Genomic DNA, 24,445 nt, shown 5'->3' on the forward strand with positions numbered 1-24,445 from the left:
AATAAATAGTTTAAAGTCAGTCAGTTTTCAGATTTGTCAACAAAAGATTGTTAGCAAATGTTAATTAATAGCTCGTCATAATGTCGTGGTTTACACTATACTCCGTGTTCAAAACATAAAGCCGTTTGCACACTGAGCAATCTCATAATTGACTAGTTTCTCAGCAGAACTAGTTCCCGTCTATCAATCAACGATTCACTTGATTCAGCGGCATTATCAAAGTAACATGGACTTGACACGTATCTACGTGATTTACAAAGTAGCGCGTCCACAGAGGAGGCGGCGCGTAACCGTAGAGTAACGTAACGGTGACGCTGCTCATTACACAGCCCTTACATTCACATCGATTTGTGCATTTATCGAAATATTTTTGAGTTTTAGGAAGATTTTTAATCTTATCTGAAGTCTTTATAGTGCGGCTATAAAATGTTCGAGAGCTTGCCCATTGCATTGTCATATTTTAATTGGATAAATATATGATCTCACAATAAAAAGGATTAAGTAAAATATTGCTAATCCGGACGAATGCAAAACGGTTGGAACTATAAAAAGTGGTTAGGTCGCATGCCATATAGCTTTTGTTTAACTCTAACGGCAGGAGGCAAGATACACCCAAGATATAGTTAAATTATGTTTATTGTCTATTTTCATTAGTAATTGATGACTATAAAGTTTAATAACAATATACAAAATAATTACACTGTGAACATCGACCTCGCATATGATGTCGGTTGTAGCGGTGACTACTATGTTCCTTATCTATGAACGACTTACCGAAAAACCAGCCAGATAAGTAACACACTACTTTAGCTTTTGATAATTACGTAGGTGTAATTAAATTGTTAATAACGATAATTAAATTAGTTAGCTTTTTCTCTTGTATTTGTTCCCATGATTAAAGTCATAACTGGTAAATGTATCATTCTGAATTTTTACCAATGTGTAAGGATTTCCCAAAAACTCTGCATGTAAGAACTAAACAATACAATAAAATCGTGCGTGCATATACTTTGATTTCAAACTTAGCATCAATGTATACTCGTTAATATGGCGATAAATTATAATATTATCGTTTGTATCCATAAAAGGTATATGAATAAATTAAAATACCTGTGTAGTTACTATGAGCTAATGCGCATTTTGAATAGAGTTTAATTTAACATTAAATATTCATGGACTGATCTAGGTTAAAACAATAATATTTAAGTACTTAAGTATTAATATCCCAGTACCATCGTCATTCGGAGATGAATCTGCTTGCTATTATATAACATTTCTTTCTTAATGAACTTCCTACCACGTGGGTGGTATGGTGCCTATGAGTTTGATCCCAAAGAAGCTCCCAAAAAAAATTACCGAAATTGATCTAGATTAGTTGTCTCAGACATGACTCAATATCGGGGTTTTCTCAATTTAAAATGTATATATATGTTTACCACCTCGACCTGTGACGACCTCGGTGGCGCAGTGGTAAAGTTCTTGCCACTGAACCGAGAGGTCCCGGGTTCGATCCCCGGTTGGGTCATGATGGAAAACGATCTTTTGATCTTGATTGATTTTTGATTTGATGTTTATCTATATATGTATTTGTTATAAAATATAGTATCGTTGAGTTAGTATCTCATAACACAAGTCTCGAACTTACTTTGGGGCTAGCTCAATATGTGTGGTTTGTCCTCATTTATTTATTATTTACCAGTAGTGTTAATTTAGATTGCATATTAAATGGTTCTTGATAGAATAATTTCTTCGGCCCAGTTCGAACCAGTTTTGCCCGGCAAGTGATAACCGCTATTATATCCAGTTATTCATATTTTATTTGCGTTTTCAAATTAACGACGTAATGTGAAAACAGTTAGTCGATCGATAAACTCTTTCGATCGTGAAGTGGCATGTTAGCTAGTTGTCTCGTACTACAAAAGAACGATGGAAAAGAACTGCACGTGCGTAACATGTTATATAATTTGTGTGAGGCCCACGGTTAGGATTAGTTCGGGCGCCGACCCTATCTTACGGATTGGGAATAAAAACAATATTAGCGAAACACAGAATATAGGTAATTACCTAGTATCTAGGCTGATCCAAGGAACTCGTTCATTTATCACAAACTATATTCGAGAGAGAGTGATAAGTTCTTATTTAGCATTTTGAACTCTACGCCTTTAGTATGAATTCTTAGTATAAATTATTAATTTTTCTAATTTCTAATCTGGCTTTTTTCTGTCCCCTCAATAATTTGCACTCATACAGTTCACCCAGGTTCCAGTTACACTGTTACCCATTGAATGTAAATTCTTATAGATTGCATGTTCAGTGATGTCGCTAGGTGGTGCTTCTGCTTATGCATCTCTTACATAAAATATTATAAGCTTATCTACTCTTAGCATGATGTTCTTCGACGATACGTCATATACGTCTTACGTTAACAGTAAATGGAGAACTAGAATGAAGATAACACTATTTCCATAGAAGAGAATAGTCATTTCATTTGAATAGATGTCAATATTGATAAGTTGAATGGAGCTTTGTTGCTATGTTTAATAAAGAAGCTACACTGTACAGACATGATAAGCGAAAGGAGAAAGTTTTGATGCCAAATCAAAACAAATTACAATAACATACATTGGTAGCATACCAGACTAAATATAAATGTAATAAGTTCAAAAAGAAGATCAGATACCTAATACCTAAAAATAAATAGATTACGCATGCTTATGGTAAAAAAATATTCGTGATAATGTTAGATAACTGCATAGTTCGTGTATCATCCGATTGCGTCACTCGAGGCCAGTGCTCCTCACGGATCCACCCTGCTCTCAAGTGAGGCCGCCCGGTGCCGTCGTGACCCACCTGGTAATCATCAGCAGGAAACCAACTCTATGACTACTTATCCTATTAAAAATACATATTATATGTTCGACATAAACAAACTGCATTTGAGTGGTATCACGCTTTGTTGGATTTTCGTGTTTATTGTTTCCAAAATTACCTTCGTATATGATATTTTGAATATTTTATTTGAACTGCGTTACGTCAGCGAATGTTTTGATCACTCCAGTATATAGGTATAATTGGTGTGGGACCCTATGTATATTTTGAAAAATGTTTTAGATAATAAATGACGGCTCAATAAAAAAACTCTTTCGTTACTCGATTTAAATGATAAGCGCCGCCCACTTTCTTAGCTATTTCAAATGGTACTTAACTATTATTTACTCAAGTGTAAAATAGACAATCGTGGTTCGAATTCAAGAAGACACAGACCTAGAAATTTGTGGTAATAAGCCCATCGTTTGTTTTTCGACGTAGTCGTTGTTTACGTAATTAAGATCTAAACTGGGTTGGATAGTTACTCAGGCAGTACCGTACTTACTGAATTCCGAAACGACTTCGCGTTAGCTAACCCACATCGCGGGAAATGCGAGGCGAATCGCGCATTTGACTAAATCTTGAATAAAACATGTCCAATCATTACCATCGCAAAAAAGGGTAACCTAAGAATGTGAAGTTTAGCTTGCCTAGGTACCTTCCTTTCATCATTTGCAGTTTCAAGCTTATTTTTTTAGTCATGCCCATGCCACGCAATATAAATATTGTCTAAATGACACGTCCCAAAAATGCAGATTTTTCGAAAAGCAAAATATTGTAAACATTACTTCGAAGGGATTTTTGGTTATTTGATATTTATGTTAAGTGTTGGCGTGGGTTGAGGTACCAAAGCTCCGGCGACCCAGTGCGCCGGCGCAGCGAGAGGAAAGGTGACATTGACATTGGCGTAGAGGCTGCTCGAAGCGATGAACTTCGCAGGCATTTTGTTTACAAACACTCAGTGACAAATCCCACAGCCATCTCAATCTAAAATACTATTAAATATTTACCTTAATTGTTAATAATGGACACAGTTTGATGATTAAGTAATTTACATACTTACTCACTATTTCCAAAGTTCTCATTCTTATATTTTATATAAAAGGGATAAAAAATATATGTTAATCATTACCATAAATATGGACAAAGATTGACATAAAGACAAAGAAGGACATAGGTATTTCTTCGTTTTAAAAAATCTCAGATTCCTGGAGATACGATGCCCAAGCTAGAACATCATTTAACTAAGTACTTATTTGGTAGGGTTTGTATTGCAAAATATGTAAATAGCTCTATTCGAACACATTACAATGACATACAGTAAACATAAAATGGACATGTCACTTGCGGTTCACTTGTATGCCTCAAGACCATTTACAGCAAGTTACGCATAATTAGTTCATGATGCACGCAGTCGCTGATAACTCGATCATTCCCACGATCCTCAAGGGTAAGGCACTGGCATGAGTCACCTGCGACCAGGGCAAGGTCTAGAGCGCTTGGGCAATGCTAGGCTACGTGCTAACGACTCCTAACTGACTGTACTGCGCTGTGAGCATTTTAAGGGCATTGTTAGAATTGAATACCCTAGTTTCATCAGAGCCTGATTACTAATATATTAGGGAAATAGAATTAGACTTAGATTTAGATTAGGGAATTAGACTTGATTAAATAATATTAAATTTGATCAAAAATTTAGCTGCCTACCAAAAAGCTGTTGTTATGCAGATGTATGCACTCTTTACACCCTTTTGTCTCAGATGACGTCAGGTAATTAAGTAGGTCATTATATAAGGATAATGCTATTTTAAGGATTACTTTTCACTAGCATATACTACAAATACCTAACTACGATGATGTGAAAAATATGATAAAATATTTTGAAAAAATAAATGATTTGAGCACGATTTACGAAGGCTAAACTTTTCAATAAAAAAGTTAAGTTATTTTTGCATAAAGTAAATTGTATTTTTTCCAGAATAGTTTTTACTTTATAAATAAAATAGACATTGATATTTTTTTCCAAATTATTAACTAACTAGGTATTGTATAAACATCGACAACAATTGTTAGGTTAACTCACTTGGGTCGATCGATGACGAAATAACGGCTTCCTGATACTAATCAACAATTAAAATCGATATTGTCATTTTTTTTACTGTTTATAGATAATAGTTATGATTAAAACACATCATAGTGCAAAAACACGTGTAAAAAGTATCATTCAAGCGTGTGATCTCCGGCGTGGCGTGGTGGAGGCTGGCCAGTGGCGTAGCTAGTAGCTAGTAACGTATTCTCGGGTGCTAAAATTATCTAAAGGCCCAATCCAACTAAGCGTTTCAGCTTTTATTTAGAATTTTCTTCGGTTTCATCCGCGTCATTTTCGTTCTTTTTTTTAGCCCCTTTATGAAGAAAAAAACGAAAGTAACTTCAAAAATTTCTCTCTTGATGCTCACAAACGCTGTATACAGCGTTTGTGAGCAAAGTTGTATAACAACTTCCCTGTTAAATTCCAAGTTTTTACGTTAAACCGCCTCATATCTGTGCGACCAAAAAAACGGGGCTGTTCAGGGTCCGAGTCCCCTGAGACTCGGTGCCCTGTTGCACTGCTCCGTCTAGACCTTTAGTACTGCGCCACGGAAGCCAGCCGTGAAATAAGGTCGTTCTGAGCTGAGGCTGGGTTCTGACCAGACCAGACTCAACTGACATGGATATCGGCAAAAACTTGAGTATGAACAGGCAATCAGCAAGTCATGTGGGAATTAATTATTTCATAAGCAAAAGAATAACATAATTATTTAGAGATATGAGATTACATTCATATTGTATTATTCACAGTTAGAAAAAATCTACTTGGCAATAAAAAAAAAAATCTCGTCTACGGTACCCGGGTCGGGGTGGTTGACCTATCAAAATTACATCCGATTTCTGTTTACGATTCGAAGTTATCTCGATAGTAGTCCCTGTTCATAGCAGGCTTTAGAGGAAACTTGAATAATCATACATTCGTAGTAGATTGTCACGCGTGGGCGTGTCAATTGTTGATTCACACATTCTAAAAATACCGTTAAAGCTTTCTTACCCAGAATACAACTATTAGCAAGGATAATAGTGAATTCTTACTTTCTCTACACACAATGCGAATGTCTCATTATATTAGCATTTGAGGTCTTTTCATTGAATTCAGGTTTATGGTTACTCTAACTGGAAATCACTAAGCAGCTTAAGCTTCTAAATAATAAAGTATCAAAATGTGTGAGGATTATGTACGTGATATAATGATTTGCGTTTAGAATTTGAATATGAAAGAATGTAGTAATTATGGATGCGTCACATCGGATCACATCGCACGTTCATCCCACTTCTGATGCATGGCATGTCGGTGCGGTGGACGCTGAGGACGTCCTGTCGTGACTTTTAATGTTAATTTATCCACTCAGTTTTAAAGGATCACTGAAATAAAACTTTTGGCATTGTTTGATGTTTATCGTCAATCGTCATTATTTCACAGCTTACAAAGTCGCGCATTAATTTCTTTAAAATCTAAGATTATTACTACCTCCAAAGCTCAAGCGCAGCTAAAGCGGCTTTGTTCTGCAGAAAAGGTTTTTTGAGTCTAATAAAATTGTTACTCTCTCTCATAAGCCATAGTAATGGACAACCCTAATCTTGTTACAGATGTGAGCGTGTTATGTGAGGGTAGCTCGCGAAAAGACTTGTGTTGTAATGGACTCGAGTGCAGTGCAGTGACGTCATCATGCATACCATGGACACCATGAGCTACGGCCACAAGAAGTACCGGCCACCGCTCTCGCCGACCAACTTCTACCAGCATGACTATTACTCCAGGCATACGACTCTTCGTCCTCAGGTAAGTTTTACGATTAGACCAATAAATTCCATACTTTCAGCATGGTATAATCCATAGATCTTAACGTGAGGATTGTCTTCTATGTTTGTGTTACGAAATTAATAATAAATTCAGTTATAGCTGTATGTCAGAACCTTTGACTCTTCAAGTCAGCCTTTTTGCCTAACTATCGATTTACTGATTTAATTTTATTCGTGAATTCAAAAGTAGTGTAATGCAATAATATTGTAGATAAAAATAGTTTGGCCGCGGATGTTCGTGTGGGTGAGCATTCTTTGTCTAACAAGAGCGAGAGTACGATATTTTTATTCAGCGGGCGATCGCCGTGGGTACCGTTCTAGCTAACGGGACCATCCCACCGGCCCTCAGCCCGGCTTCAATGGCCCGGATCAGCCTCGACATCTCAAAATTGTATGGAATTTTAAATCAGCAGCATTATGCATCCAGTACACATTTGCTATGCTATATTAAACTAGATTCTGGATTACTTTTTCTTTTTATTTATTTATTCGTAGTCGGCTGAATACAATTTAATATTTTAAAAGAAATGTCCTTTTCAAGGAGCTTCACTCATCATCGGTCTATTGTGTACTTAACATTGTAGTTCTATGAGTCGAGCTAAATTTAAAAAATGTTATTGAAAATAATATTCAAAATCTCAACTCATACAGGCACCAGATTTTGATAAAATTTAACCTTATTACAAATACTCATTGAACATTTAAATTGTTATGTTACAATAATACTACAATAAGTTAATACTTACTCAAAATATTTTTAAATATTATTAGATGTGTCGAATCGTGCTTTAAGAATAAAATAGACGGAAGTTTGTTCCGGCGGAGTCAATTTGTCAAGCTAATATAGTTTCGCCTTCAGAATGCCATAGAGCGACGTACTAATTAGTTACGAGTACACACGGACGTCAAAGAAACAGGAAGAGTACGTATTCTTGTCATCTTCGCTACAATAATTAATTTTTGTGGAACACTGACGAAATATGAACAATAAATAATGTTATGTTACATTGTCGGCAGCACGAGTAGGCTGGCTTTTTTGAAATATTTGTAGGTAATAATAGAACATACTTCTTACTGTTAAAGGTGGCAGGTACATTAGCAGTATTATTTGTTCGCCTTGTCATTTATCTACAAAATGAAACAAACTGACGTAACATTACGATTTTCTGTAATAAATATAACATTTATTACTATGCAGCTTTATCTTATTAGTTATTCTGATAGTATATATCACACTGATACAAACGTGAAAAAATAAATACCTCTATTAATCAACTCAATTTGTCTTCTGTCGCTTTAAGCATAAGAGAAAAAAAAAAGACTGTAAATAATCCGGCAACAAATCAATGGCAACTGTTTAATTGAGATTAACAAGTGTCATTCACCGAAGTTGTTCCACCGTTACTTCCTCGACTATAGGATTTCATACCCTGTCGGTAGCAGACTACTAAGTTGTGAAAATCACTTTATCTTTGTATCAAGTATGATGTCAGCCTTATGATGAATAAAGATTTGTTTGTTTGACTTGGTTTCACGACTTAGGAAATATTTGTCCATTTTTGGTAGCGCTTTAATCAATCACGTCGGTAGTGTATAAAGTACGTGTAGCCACATCGAATTCTACTACGTATTATAACGAACTCATTCATACTCTGTGCGTCAACATTAAAAAAAAATATTAAAAAAAAGTTCAACAAACTATAAACTAAATTTCGTCATGAACTTGACCACAGATTGTACCAGCGCGGCAATTCCAATTCTTTGGGAATCGATTACGTGATGAATACAAATAAAAAACATCGATATCATGCTCTATTGAGCTACATCGGCATCACGGTGATCCGAGTATTATTCGATCATTTGTCTTGATCTCGATCGTTCGATTGTCGTTTTATGATTAACGGTATGTGACCGTCAGCGGTAGTGCCTTCAATGCGATGATATGCCAAGTTATGTCGGCCGCAGGTTGGACTGCTAGTGTTCCAGTTGGAGAAATAGATTATGGTAAATTTATTCATCATCAAATCTAAAAGACTTTGCATAGTACGAGAGTTGATTAGTATACTAATCTATTTAATAAATAAGTTATCGATGGCATTCAATGTAACTTATATTATCAGAGTTCTTCTACAGATGGATGTATAAACTTGAGATAAACTATGTTTTATATGAAAATGAATATCAATAAATAAAAGCCTAAGTGTATTAATTCGGAAGGTTCTTTTTCTACGGATAGTCTTGGTCCACAGCTTGCTCTGCCAGTCTGTGCACATCTCATGCGCAAAAGCAACGAACAATAGCGTAGACAAGTAACTAGTTTGTGGTACTGATAACATATCATCATATAGATCGAGTAAGCAATTCATATGATATGCACATAGGTACATATCATAAAATTTGCATACAACTCATACTGACGAGACTAGTCATTTTCGAAATTCTAATCCACGGGGCTATAAAAAGTTAGATACTAGTTAAAAGTAATTCTCCTTTTATTAATTTTTTATTCATAGATTATTATTCAGTCATCACAATTTTCTGCGAGATTAGTCATTTTCGAAATTATAATCCACGGGGCTATAAAAAGTTAGATACTAGTTAAAAGTAATTCTCCTTTTATTAATTTTTTATTCATAGATTATTATTCAGACATCACAATTTTTCTGCGCACGATTTTGTGATTATGTGCGAAAAGACTGTAACGAGCGAGTCCATTACCCTCAAAAAACTAAAGCCGTAAACACTCCTGATTGATGCCGGAACATGTCGGGCCTAAAAGGAGTCTGAAAATGTAAACATTTTGTCATCAATAGATACATTATATACATATAATTGTAAATCTTATAATTTGGTTATGATTTAATAACCTAATTAGATCTAGAAATAAAAAAAATATTATAATGATAACAATCAAGCTAAATTACTAACATAACTTCCTCTTGTTATCACTGGTGCATCAAGTAAATCACTTGGGCACCGTTAGAGGTAGTAAGAAAGAACCACAGAGCGGATCAAACCATGATTTTTTAACTACTAAGTATTCGTGGAGTATTGTAATGATGTAAGAATTACCAGGTTGGTGGTGTGCTCACGAGCGCGAAGACGCGGCACGCGAGTCTCATCCTACCCAGAAAAACCTAGGAAACGAGGTGATGCTGGTAATGAATAATGATGAATGGCCTTCCGCATATTCGCTTAATTACCTTCTATGGTGGAGCCGGCGCAGGCGCACCGCACGCGCAATGTAAATTTTGTTTGTTCTTGCGCTCCGGCGCGTCTGACCGTAAAGACACGCGCTGCTTAAGCTCGTTTTCCGCAACTATGTAATAATCATAATAATGTTATAATAGACATGAGCTGAGATAATTGAATTTGAACTTGCCTTGGTATTAAATGCCATTTGTATATTTTTCTTAAATATTGTCGCGGGGGCTCTCAAGAAGTCCGTTTAATTGAAAACGAACGAACTCAAAAATCGCTAAGCGTATTGTAGAAACGCTACCAGCTGAAGACAAAGTACTCAGAGGTCAGGTGTCAAGCAACGGTGCTCCAACATTAGGCTGATTTTTGTGTCAACGCTCTCAGATTTCCTGTTCAAAATCACTCGACTACGACTCTCGGCATCCTAGCTGAACTACAATTGCTACAAGGTAGTGCGACGCGATAATATACCGTTGCCGTTTGTGTTTTTGTTATATAGTTTTAGTCGTGTGTCGTCGTCATAATCTTCCGGACGCGCATCGCGTCTTACAGCAATCCGAAGCTAAGTGAGGACGCCGGTTATACTGTCGAATTCCTACACGTCCAACCTGTTCCGATAGTTTGTTATTGATGTCTTATCTATTCGAGATAACGGTAACATTAACATTTCCAATCATTAACTGCCCATCAGATGTAAGACAGGCCCGTATGCTATAATTAAAATTTATTAAATATGATAAAAGAAAACATAGAAGCGTTGTGTAAACAAGCTATAAATAAATCCAAGTACGGTTATTTTGTTCAGGTGGTGGTAAATTACCTCTAACTTATTCGTGCTCGAGTGACCACTGTATATGTATAAACTGTGTAATGTATGTATAACAAAAACTCAATTGACGTAATATAAAGTCTAATTAAGAATTATAAAATTCAGAATGAGCACAATTTTGTAACAGTTTAACACCAGTAACAAGCTATCTAACAAACAATACCCCGCACTCTTTTTCTTCGTATCTGGCTCCAAGACATTTTTTTAATCTGTTCCGGATTCGCCCGTGTGTAAACCATACTAAAAAAAATGTTGCTCCAGAAGATTTCGTCTATCCCTGTGCCAAATTTAATCAAAATCGGCCCAGTAGTTTTCGAGTTTATCCATTACAAACAAAAATACAAATCTTTTCTCTTTATAATATTAGTATTGCTATCAGAAATTAACTAGTTTACTTAGTTTCATTATTCCTTACTAATATAAATTAATAAAATGTCGTAAAACCTGAGTGACTCCCCCAACAAAATTGGAATGGGGGATCTTAAAAGAAAATAAAATTGGTACATAACCATAAAATATTACCGGGAGATCAGAGAGACGCTGGTAATCGAAGGCATACGAAGATGTACTCGTTAGACCGGACCGCTTCACCTGTCATGCAAAGCGCGTTCACATTCACCTCGACACGTTACAGTTTTAATTTGGGTACCACTGGTGGCTGTCACAGATGTTCACATCTCATACAGTTTATACCCATCAAGTCCGTGCTAATACATTTTTAAATTGGGTTTGGTTTTGCATCCGTTTTTTGGGGATGAATTAGGAAAATAGCGGAAGTATTTAATCGTAAATTATTACTACTCGCGCTTAAAATAAATATGGAAGAATTAGAATTGAGTGAATTAAGTTATTTTTTACACTATTTATTTATTTGTTACACTAGTAACATAGTTAAATTTTAAATAATCAATCACTAGATTGATTACTTAAATTTTTAATTTAAATGAATAGTAATTCACTTAACGAGTGAGGATTTCCCGATTTATATATTGTACCATTAACTTGAAACACTTTTGGTGTGTATTACTTCCATTCTCGCTCCGAACCCTTATTTAATTACAGAGATTTCCATAAACTCAGAATTGCATAATAAAAGAGGAAAAGCGACGTTGTTTGCCTCAGCCTCAGGTCAAGAGGCAAAAAACTTCATTTAGAGCTTCATTATGTATACCTACTATTTATTTATTAATAAGTATGAATAGATTTTATGAGTTATTGTCTGAAATAGATTTGCTAGTTTTTTGTTGAAGTAACCTAATTTCTTGTAGAGAAGAAGTTTTAACAAGCATTCAACATTTTATTGCTATTATGAAAATAAAATGTTGAAATCTTATCAATACCGCCGTAGAAGTCAAATTAACATCCCGTGCGACAAATTTATAGGTACTCAACGTTACGGCAATGTTTGATATTGCTACGACGTGCTACGAGCTACGAGGCGCCTAGGCGATCTCTCTTATAATCGCTTCCAGCTGTTTGTATTGTTTATATTACAAGTATGGTACAAATTATAGAGTCGTGGATATCACAACATACAAAGTCGCTTCCATCTATCTATCGCTTTTGAAACCTACGCAACGGATTTTCATGGTTTTTAAAATAGATAGTGTGCTTCTTGAGGAAGGTTTGGGCATATAATTTATTATGGATATACCAAAGGGAAGCCGGCTGCTAGTATGATATAAGATTCACATATTTTGGAATGGGATGGGAACCCACTTTGTAAGATATCCGACTTACGCTTTGGCGCGACCGTGATCTTGTTTTGTTGCGTCGCCGGACCACATTAGGTCGTCTGCAAATTTCATCTATGTCAGATCTCAGACCGGACCAGGTAACATCGTCAACATGATGAAATTAGTTCGGAATAAAATTCTTATAAAACCATTAAAAAGCCAGTTAAAAGTATCTCCGCTTGTTACTATTTTAATAAGGGCTCCAAGACGTGAGTCTTGTAGAAGCAGTTTCAAATATGGTAACGAATAAAAATACTTTTATCCTATTAAACAAGCAACTCGAGGACGAAAAGCATTCTGATGGTCTCATAAATATTTTTCTTTTAACATAGGTACACGTTTCTTCTAGTAATTTCATGATTTTCTCACAGCCTGCGAAGGTATGCTTTGAAATATCCTGCAGGTTATTTACGACCAACACTTACAAGAAAATGAAATAGAGCTATTGATATCGCAGTCATAAAAGTTGCTTCACCGATTACTTACGGTCGATATTTCTATTGGATGAGATGAGATGTTAACAAATTGATGTTCGTTGTATAATTTCAAACGGCGCCGTCAGGCTGGGACATGCCAGCATCAAAGAATTGAATGTACCGCGGATCGCGCATCATTTCATCTCGCATCATATATAAAGATAATCCGTGTAACTTTCTCGATTCCCCTCGAGCAAAAACATTTTATAACTTACCGTTTTATAAGAAAGAAAACTTTTGTAAAATTAATTAATTTTAAATTAATTAATTATTTTTAATTAATTGCTCGAATACTTTCAGGTCTTTAAGTATTCGAGCACTTAATTAAAGTATTACTTGAAAGTATTATTTTCCCATTTACACATATTATTCTCTATGATTGTTTGATGGAGACTCCTTTTAAGTATTTATGTTTGTGCAAGGTGATTCCGAAATAGATATATTTATTTTGTCTGAATATGTTTAAATTAGAAAGACGTTTGACATTGATAGCCCTATTATTGGAGTCGCTGGCACAGTTCTGAATTAGCGGGATCAGTTATACACCATTGTTATCATTTCCGTGGGAACCAAAACATTTATTAAGTTATAATATATTCCAATGACCACACATTCTAGACTAATTAACAATGTAACGGCTTTTATATTTTATATTAAATTTAATCGTATTTTTGTTTCGGTCCATAATAGTACATAGCATCTGTACCTGTTTCCTGCAAATATTTTAAGGAACTAATCGTACAAACTTATCCAAATTCTATCATGTGGTAAAGCGACGTCGAAGTTTTCATAAAATCAAAACAAAATTAGAGACAAAGTTCAGAACATCAATAATGTAAAGCTGGTCTTCCAGTTATTTACTATGTGTGGAGAAAAATAAAAACTAGTCGGCTAGGGTTTATATTTAGCCTTGTTACCTGCCAGACTACCTGTGCCGCACCAGCCCACTTCGCAAACCCTTCATACCTCACTAATTAAATTAAATGCTGTCTGACTAGAGGGTGCTCGCTCAGCCCAATGTACTATTATTTTATATTCTTTAACACGAACAAAAAAGGCATGATCTTAGAAGTATTAAATCACAAACATCTTGCAATTTGAAAGAATGGTAATTTTGAAGAAATTAAATGGTGAAACATAGCTATTTATTCGGATAACTATTTTGTTCTCGGGCATTGCAGTTGCAACAATCATATTGAAGTACAGTCACAATAATATTTTTTCTTTTTTTACATATAAATAGTTTTTGGTGATTTAAGGTAATGATTTTTGTAATAGAAAGTGAACAGTAATGTTGTTCGACAAGTTTCTAAATTAATTAATTCTCGTACAAGGTATTTTCCAGTAAGACTACTTCATATCATTCCGTGGAGGGCAACAATAATATTCTCAAGCATATAGCATTGACATTAGGTAGGCGGTCATAATATCACCGTAGAATCTTCAAAATAGTAGTAAGATTCGTGGCTTCATGGCATAGCACAGACTGAAGAATTTTCTTTTTTTGTCGAAAATTAATATACGCCTTCGAACTGAATGAAATTTCTAATAAGTTCCCAACTGAAGGTTTCCGTATCTCGGCCTTCTAATCGGATCCAACTACTTTTCGAGTATCAGAAATGAGAAAATATTTTTCCGATAAATATAAGAACATATGGATGTCGATAGAACAATCAGTAAGTAAGTAAAGGTGGTAAAAGTAAGAGGTAAAAATATTATGAGACAATAGTCATTTGTTAAATAGTTTATAATACCAAAGTCTTGAAGAGTGTGTCAGTAGGTCCAGGCTTGCCTTTCTCTGCAGCGCAGCGGGTCGTACGCGTACACAAAACATATTTCACAGCTGATTTCGAGGCACTACCCACTCATTTAATTCATCATACACAACGTTTCTCTCTCATTCTAATAGAGAAACAGATTCCTTTCAGAGTATCTCCGTTTGCTTTCAACGCAGATAAGTTGATAGCATTTTATTAGTATCATATAGACTTTCTATTCAATTGAAAACAAGTTTATTGGACGTGCTGGTTAATGGAGCATTAATATGAATTTTCATGCTAGTTTTATAGCATGTTATTGCTTAGTTTAAGGATCATTTCTCTGGAAGGAATGAACGTTTTATAGTTATTGCATTTTCCTTAGATAAAACTGAATTTACTTTTCCAGCAATCCTAGCATACATAAACCTCAGCCAACATTAGTTAGTAGTAGGCTTAGTTAGTGGCTGGAAAAACTAGTTATCGTTATGGCAAAGCCAAGAGGGCTTTAGTTATACCATTTACCTGTATTGATTGAATGAAAACAACGTAACAAAAGAAGGTTTTAATGGTGCAAATGTAAGTGTTTTGGAGTGGAAGTTTGGAATCCACTGGGCTTTGCGGTCGAATGCCAAGCTTCGTCGGAGACCGCGGCCGGCCGCCACGTCTTTCATTCAATACACTCCAACTGAACTTTAGGTACAAGAATATAATAAAATGTTTATCAAATTTATAGGTACTTATATAAAAGTCTAACTAGATGACATAAAATAATGGATCGTGGTTGCTGCTTGTTGAAATTTTAATTGAATAAAGTCCTGACAAAAGTACTGCAAAATTTGTAGGATTTCCTCAGGAATTTCGCAATGCTTACAGAATACTTCCTGCAAATTAACCCTGCACATCAACATTCGCATATCTTTGTGATGAGATCTTCGCATGTGTGCACATGTTCCTTGCGACATAGAAACGATAGGCTTCATTGACTTCCACATCTCAGCAGAACCATTGCATTCCATGAACACCTTGTTTTATTTATTTTAATTTTAAAAACGAACATCAGCAGCTATATTAAAACACATAAATATACATGGAGATGGTTAGCAACGGAGCCAAATAATTTTACTAATGTAGGTAATTCGGGCCTTGTTTTAGTTCTTACCATAAATCGAAATACCGAAATACATAATCTGAATTTAAATACTTTGTGCTTTTAAATATATTTATGGCCTGTTTCAACACTTGCTGATAAATTATCAGATAGCCTAATTGTCAAATACCATAACAGATAGCGTTCAAAAGTGTTGGATAGGGCTAATTGGCTAAACACAGCAGGCAGATTTATCTAAAAGTTTATCCGTCAGATCACAATATGATAATATTTTATCAGCAAGTGTAGTAAAACAGGTCCTTATTTATGCTGTCGTATTTAAACTTTTAAATATAACTCTTGAACCCAGAAAGCTGACACACTACATCTGGTGGCTTTCTGTATTAAAATAACGAAGACGACGTCGAAGAATATAATATTAGCAATAAAATGTGCAGACGCTTTGCAAGCGAGGCGTTTGACCCGGGCGGGGTTAATGCTCGCCAGCGCGGCTAGACCAAATCCTTGGTAATAGGTTATCTGAACCTTACCAAGCGAGCGCCCGAAACACTAATGATATTGGCTTTATTACAGTGATTACGCTGATTTTCCAAAGCCAAAGAGCTTGAGATAATTTAGTTCATTATAATTCGATATGCCAAGAAAATATGCAAGTATTACTTAGAAAGCTCGACGTGGAATGTGGTATTATGTGTCTGTGCATAGATGGGTTAGGGTTGTTAGCATATTCAACTAAAGTAAATGCTCAACTAGTAGTTCAACTAAAGTAGGTACTTTAGAGGGCCCGGCAAATTACATTTACCGGTTTGCATTTGCATATTGCATTTTAAAAATGTACACCTATTTTTCTTTTTTCAATATCATAAACTACCGTTGAAACAAAGCATGTAGAACGTTTTATTAAAAGAGGGCCTAATTACTGTAATCGATACTGACTGATCCCAGCAGAAGACAAGCCTGTAATCTTCTACAATTTAGCTATTGTATATAAACAATAAGATATCATTAAATAGCATCATAGCTCAGTGCAAATTATGATTCATCTGAGATCTGTTCCTCGGGCATTGCACGTGCGAACATTTAACAATTCTAAAGTCTTTTGAAAATATATATGTATAGTAAACCAGGTATTTTTCTTCTTTTTGATTATTTATGATTGTATATATTGTATTATTTTGATTATGTATGATTGTATATGGTAACCTAATTCAAAATTTATAATGTAAACAATCATCAGATCACACCGAGTGTTTTTTTCAATTGATCATTAAATGATGTTCTTCCTTATGTCATTTTGCTATAAATGGATATCTAGGATGGCCAATCGACCTTCAATCTTCAAACAAGCGATTGATATACGATGTGATGCCCGAGTAATTTGTATGCATTCTTGCAATAAACTTGGATCTATATATGCACATTAATAACAAGTGAGGTAAATCAAGTTATTTCATTCGTTGTCATTCATGGCGACGACGTGCTACCATGAATAGCTTAATGGCATGGCATCTAGTAACTACTTACTTAATAACAGTGATTTCAAGTGGAAGAATAGAATAAAATTGAATCTGATTGGTTACAATAAATCTCTGAAATAGGTTTGAATGAAAGAGGCTATCATCTTCATAAGTGTTGGTCAAATGCTAGTTATGCAATATTGAAAAAATAACATACAAAGATATCGGGTTTTTATAGTCAACCTGGATCACCATATGTTTCAGTTCCATATTTTTCAGGCCCTAGTCACATATGCATAATACATAAGTTAACTACTAGGAAGCCTGATTGGCATTCAATAAAACTCTAACAGTAGTATTACAACGATATTTTTTATGCTTGACCACAAACAAAAAAGATAATAAGATTTTTTTTTGAGAATATATTTATACATAGATCAAAAATACGACGTGGTTTGATTTTAACGCCCCTCATTCATCATTTCGTAATGAGACTGGGAGATGGATCATATTCCTCCAGTCCGTAGACCTTTCAAAAAATGATAATTTGGTAAAAAATAATTTTTTTGCAATTTTCATTACACAATCATATAATTTATTTATTGGTAGGTGTTAAAATTGAAAGATTTCGAAGGTTAATTTAGAGGAAGCGCAGCATCAATCACGTTCGTATTCGTTATCGTTCATTATAATAACTTGTCAGGTTCAGCTACCTTTTGATCGATAATAGTATATAAATATTTCTTGTTGCATTTCAGTAATTGTAAGGAGTATTTATAATTAGTTTTATTGTAAGTACCATGTCTTACAATAAAACTAATTTTAACTTACATCCTTTGAATTCATTGAGATACAGCTCAATTCAGTTGCAATTGATAAATTAATAAAATATAGACTCGTATTTATTTACTCAGTTTTAGATAATGTTTTTGCAATCAATTCCGCTTTTGTCCTATACTTTTACAAATTGTATTTTATGAAACAAACATTTAGTTCAATCGCAAATTTAAATTAAAGAAGTCAACATTTATATAAGGCTATCAGAAATGAAAGTTATGGACTCATCGGTGAAACTCCCGCGACGACAAATACGTTAGCAAGATTTTCCTTTTTGGGCCTTCTTCATCGGTCAGTGTGTCGTTGGCACGGTGACGTGCACTCTTTAACGGCGATCGAAGGACAAAATATATTAGTCATCGATTAATAAATTACACGGATTCACAAAAATATTATAAAAGATAATTAACCTAACTACTTAAAAAAAATAGTTCATGTATAGATAGTAATCAACAAAAAGCTCAGGAAACTTAACTATAAAGAAAACTCCAATGACCATACTAGAATCAGATCATTTCAAAAGAATTGTTTTAGTTTTTAGTTTTACTTTAGTTTTATTTAAAAAATTTGTCGATAGAAAACGTAGGGTACAATAAATACCCAATGACAATTTATAAGTGCTTCTATACAATAATTTAAACACACACATTGTTTATCTATTCATATTACCTTCACGTAACATAAGTAACTAAAGTTGGGTAATGACTAAGTAGGTAGGTAATTTCTTTCTGTAATAGTATCATATGCCTTCTGTAATAGTGTCAAAAGTTTAGTATTGTTTTGAAATGATCAAATATGGTATGGTCCCGGGCCATGGTCAGCTTCTGATTCCGTGGGTGAGTGACCGAGACCTTGACCGACAGCCCGTCTCGGACATTAGGCGTATTTACATTATGTCCATCTGGGGCTGCAGCCTGGTGAAAGTGCTTTGAATACAAGCTAATAAAAATTATGTCGCAGTCTCAACTTAAAACGGAAATTTAGATTTTGATATAATTTTTTAAATATTTTTTTATACCTTACCATATTCATAGGGTTTTCTAAGAGTATTTATATAAATAATATTACTCGAGACTGGTTAGTATATTTTTTATTATCTAATGGCCATTTCATTTCAAATAAGTACCCGACATAAAGTAAGCTTCTTATCTCTATTTACTTTTTAATAGCTCTCATAACAAAGCCTCTTATGAACAAATAAGAACAAGGTAAATTATAAATGAAGTATATTTTTGGTACAATTACTAATTTTCTGAAAAGATAGGTACGGGATACCGAAGTACAAGTAGGTGAAATTGGTGTGTATTGAAATTAACAAACATGCCTCCGAACTAATCTTAATGGCCTATATTAAGATTAGTTCGGAGGCAATTTAATATTGGCATATGGACGATATTCGACAAATCGTTAGGTGCACTAGAAGCGACATAATGTAGGCTTTGATTACACGCGTTTCTTTGTAGATGCGAATTCGATCAGATTCGTATGCAACCGAAGTTCACTTCATAAATTTTCCTGAAAAAGTTCAATAGATGTGTTTGCTCGAACTTTTGGACGGTTTGATTTTTTATAAATGCACAGTGCTAGACCTTAAAAAATGCATAAAACTGATGAAGTAAATTAACAAACTTCGAGGCATTGTCGACTCTAGGATCCTAGTGTGCGATGTATTTAGTATTTTGAGCTAAAGTATCTGGATGGTATCCGTATGAATGAATAAGCTGTCTATAAAATTCTATTCTGTACTCTCCTTGCTCTAATCACTGTGAACAAGGTTGCACGTAATCGTCGTAATTATCGACGTCTTTTTATTTATTGATCGGTTCCGCATTTCCGATGAATTCTGAAAACTTAACGGCAATATTTTAGTAGTCAGTTTATCAACAGTACACAAACATAAGTTTTTGTATCTCCAACGTACTAAATTATGTCTATTATTTAAATAGTTTAATAAAGTAGGGGCTATATGGATTAACAATTGATTAACTAATCATTTAAAGCAAAAATAAAATATGGAATTGGGACACAACACGAGGGAAAACTTTTTTCACTGCCTTTTGACATTGCAAAAACGAACATTTGTAAAAAATACAACTTCGTATAGCGCAAACTGGCTTAGGTACGTATTTTAGGTAAATCGTCATTCCACATATTCTCGGTTAAAAATCATTAAAGGCAACGGTATTCCGAAATGCGGGGGTTTCGTGGGAACGTAGAACCAAAATTATTACATCGCATTATGTGATAAAGAGCTTGCTGAGTGACGGAACCGGTATCGCGGCGGGAGTCAAGCCTGGGTTTGTGACATAATGCTTGTTTCCGTTAACCAAAACGGTTTCCAAGACCACCAACTTTTAATGCCAGACAAATTTTCCCCACATTTCAAAATACTTTTTAGAAACAACTCTAAAAATATCTAAAATTCGTTTTACTAAGTAGTTTCCTTATGTCAGAAATTATTATTATAATAAATTGTCGTAGATACAGTTGTACGACAATTTAATATTTTTTATGTAACAACTGAAAGAGATGTTAGTTTAGATTGTTATTATTTATTTTCGCGAGCAAATTGAACCAATCGTAATGTTAGGATGTGTGGTGTGTAAAAACTAAACGTAACTAGATAGGTACATATTTTCTGAATGTATGGACAGCAATAGGCCATAGAACAGGTTGACATTATATAGGTATATTCCTTTATTATTCCATCGGCAGGTTTCGATTTAAAAATAATAAATGAAACTAATTGGTTAGTTGTAACTTTAAAAATAACTGCAAAACTATGTTAACAAATTAAACATGCTTCTATCATTTAGGTAACATTTTCGGCATGCAACGTATTATAATGACTGTGCACTATGCAGTTGTGTTGTGTCACGCTGTACCACTGTTGTGTGACTGCCATACGTTGCCGGGTGTGATGCGTGTCCCGTTACTGACACACTGCCATCTGATTACACCTTGTATACTGGCAACAACCGGTGCATTAACATACTGCCGCATGTGACCCGCGATACAAGAAATTTTATTCAAAGAATCTATATTCAAATTAATCATCTACCGCACCCGTTATTTAGTGTCGGTGCAATATGGCTTTCTATGTCTTACATTATCATATCGGCCCTAATGCAACAATCCATGTATTTAAGCGATTATCTCCTAAATTCAATTAATTTATTCCATAAAACAAATACATTGCACCTTCTGTAAGTACCTCGTTCTTCATGTATAAAGGTAGATAAATAAACCTGTTTAGGTTTGTTTATCTACCTTTATTCATGTATTTATTCACCTTTAGACTGAGGCTTTTCTACCAGTAAACCAAGAGGTTGCGCATGCATATATGGCGTGTGTGGCCCTAGAATAGGACCACTTCATATGTTCCCGTTATTGTACGAGGCGCGTTGGTGCCCGGTTGCTTTCGGGACTGTGCTATAAGGAGTTGTTTATCGGTTAATCGTTTTTATCATTAAATAGCATCAATAATCTATAATATATAGGTCTAACCTACGCACTGGCTGGTTACAATTTTTCACGGATAATAACAGAACGAACCACCATATTGGCAAGATTATGGTAACGGCTACCGCTTGCCCACAATGGCCACTTCTACATTCTTAGCTAATAGAGCTACTTTAATGTGGGGAAATTGATGACAACTCGATACGATGTAGTGTTACGATTATTAAATGAAAAAAAATAAACGACGCGCAATCTTCTTCTGGAATGTAGTAGTATCGCAGCGGTCTTTGCTCCACAAGGCATTTCGAGTTGATGTGATGGTCACGCTAAATTCTTATGCCGGCTATACATTATCTGCGAACTTAGATAGACGCCGACACGAATGAACATTGCATAGTTTGTATGAGAACTTTTATTTACTCAAGCGAAACCAGCAGTGTACGTAGAATCCGCCAAGTATATAGCCGGCATTATGTTTGTTGTTGTAGATATGTATCGCATTCTTGATAAATCTACAGAGTTACTTGAAAAATATCACTCATACCGCGCAGGACTAGATAGAAAATCATTAAAAACAACGTTTTACTAGTTTTGAGAATTCATTAGATTGAACTCTTATATAACACTATTTTTATTTTATGTACGCATAAAATGTTTCTAATTCAATATGCGTTACATAAGTAGGTGTAAACAGGTTATTGTTTATTTTTTATACGTAATTGTAAGTTACGAATCTGTAGTGAGTCATTAATTAAATCACTCTGTACATATCATAAATATCCTGAAGTACTTACTTAATAAATTATTAATTACAACATACATGATAAGTTTACTTTAAAGTAGTTAGGCGGTTTAACTTAAACATCACTAATCAAATTTACGTTGTCTCAATGCTACTAAGCAACGATCTCCTCCCCCTTCACTTTCTCCACAAATCGCGTTCGAAAAACTCGGCGTCTACTTTCGTCTTTTTACCAGTCTATCTGTATAATGTAAACACGAAACTAGTGGGTAGTGTTTCAATTCACTGAAAGCTTAAAACCACATGATTGACTGACTGTAAATAATTAAGTTGGTATGTTTGTTAGAGACAATAATTCATTTAATTTTTTATATCTGACAATGAAAACTCAGCTATAAGGTTAGATACTATTGGCACAGTCAGAAGTCATATATAAGACACCCCACCCTAAACACACAGGTTGTGTTATACAGAATAACTCTGACCACTGGCCACTCATCACTCAAGACAAACTCTTATCGTATATTGATAGGTATACGATAGGCCTTACATAGTCAGTATTCTGCTTTCATCATTTACCCTATACGTTAATAAAAACCATAGGTATCATTGCAGACTTGATCCCCAAAACACAAGAGAGCTCATTATATTTTTTACTGGATTGCAAATCTCAATTGCGCATCTGAAATTAATGAATGCTACTGCTACTTCTACAATCCATCCATCGTCATCATCAGCTTTTTTAAAGTCCACTTGGCCCACATGTCCTTATTTATGGATGGTTAAGGTATCTAATTTTATTCATTCTTCTTACACAAAAAAAGACTGCCCAAAAATTTCATGGTCAAAGATAAAACTTCATATCAATTAACCTTGATACAGTTCAAAGCCTCCGAGCTAGTTATGTCTATCTACCTATGCTATACTTTTGTATGATTTATTAGAGACGCTTATGTGTTCGCATGTCAAGGTTTTTTGTCACTTACATATACAAATTAGCCCACGGAAAGAAGTATAGTAAGAAAAGAACATAGTACACGGCAACCGTGGTTCATGTCAACTAGTGGTATCACTTCCCAACGCTCAATTTGGTCGTTGAATCTATTAATATTTTTTACTCTGTCTTTATTATGATCTTAGTAATATCAGTGTTTTAATTAAATTTTATGTAAAAATATTGCTTAGTCGGTAAGGATTAAAGTTTGCTGACATTGTTTTTGTAACGCCATTAATTACCTATTAATTTCTTGAAGTTCCTTCGTAGGATGTAGATAATGAATACGCCAGTTCAGTTCTGTTGTCACTTCATATTCCATACGTGTATGAATGTTAGCTAATAAGTAGTCGCTTCATTAAAATAGCATAAAAAACATTCGAAGAAGTAACAAAGCTACTACATAAACATAAACTTGAAGGTTTTGTAACAAAAAATCTTCCTGTTTCATGTATAGTTACAGATAATAAGAGCTATTACACATAATATGCCATTCTGCCTAGGAAGGCTGGCGGAGCTGAGATTCGTGTCGTGTGGATCTAAGCAACGGAAACGAATGTCTCATGCCACCGAACGGGGTAATTGGTCACATTAAAACAAGGAGAATGAGGTAAATTAAATCCGTCAAAATATGCCAACCGGTACGTGTGGTTAGGTTTTAAAATAATTTTTGTATTCATAAACAGCTATTGTATTATAATAAGCGGCCGTAATTGATTGTAATTAGTGTGTTCTTGGCTATTATGTCATTCAACGCTGCCTCGGCCGCATTAGTTCCCTTAGTGGATGCGCTGTGCTGAGTATATGTACTTATGTATAATATATGCTGGTCTGAATGACCTACACCCACAAACAACACGTACGAGGCCTTGCACAGCAATTAGTTTTCAAACAATCTTTGTTTGATTGACGTGCTATGGATATTGGTTTGTTTAGAGCCAGGCGTATACCGCATAAATAAATGTTCAATTGTACTTACATCAAAAATTGAAATACCGAACCAACCAAAGTTTGATTACATTATCATTGATTATGATTAATCTCAAGAATTTCAAGATTGCTTAGAATTCGAGATAACATTTAA

At 34.7% G+C, this 24,445-nt stretch overlaps 1 protein-coding gene across 3 annotated transcripts in view; it reads left to right on the forward strand.

Annotated features, from left to right (window-relative positions):
- The window catches only part of LOC128680368 (mucin-3B-like), a 37,700-nt gene that overhangs the window by 1,207 nt on the left and 12,048 nt on the right, over positions 1-24,445 (forward strand). For all 3 annotated transcript variants that reach the window (XM_053763481.1, XM_053763462.1, XM_053763471.2), the window contains exon 2: positions 6,547-6,739. In XM_053763481.1, coding sequence (XP_053619456.1) covers positions 6,626-6,739 — 114 coding nt within the window. In that variant the 5' untranslated portion in view covers positions 6,547-6,625. The remainder of the gene's footprint in view (positions 1-6,546; positions 6,740-24,445) is intronic.

Source organism: Plodia interpunctella, chromosome 2 (genome assembly GCF_027563975.2).
Source record: "Plodia interpunctella isolate USDA-ARS_2022_Savannah chromosome 2, ilPloInte3.2, whole genome shotgun sequence".
Taxonomy (NCBI): domain Eukaryota; kingdom Metazoa; phylum Arthropoda; class Insecta; order Lepidoptera; family Pyralidae; genus Plodia; species Plodia interpunctella.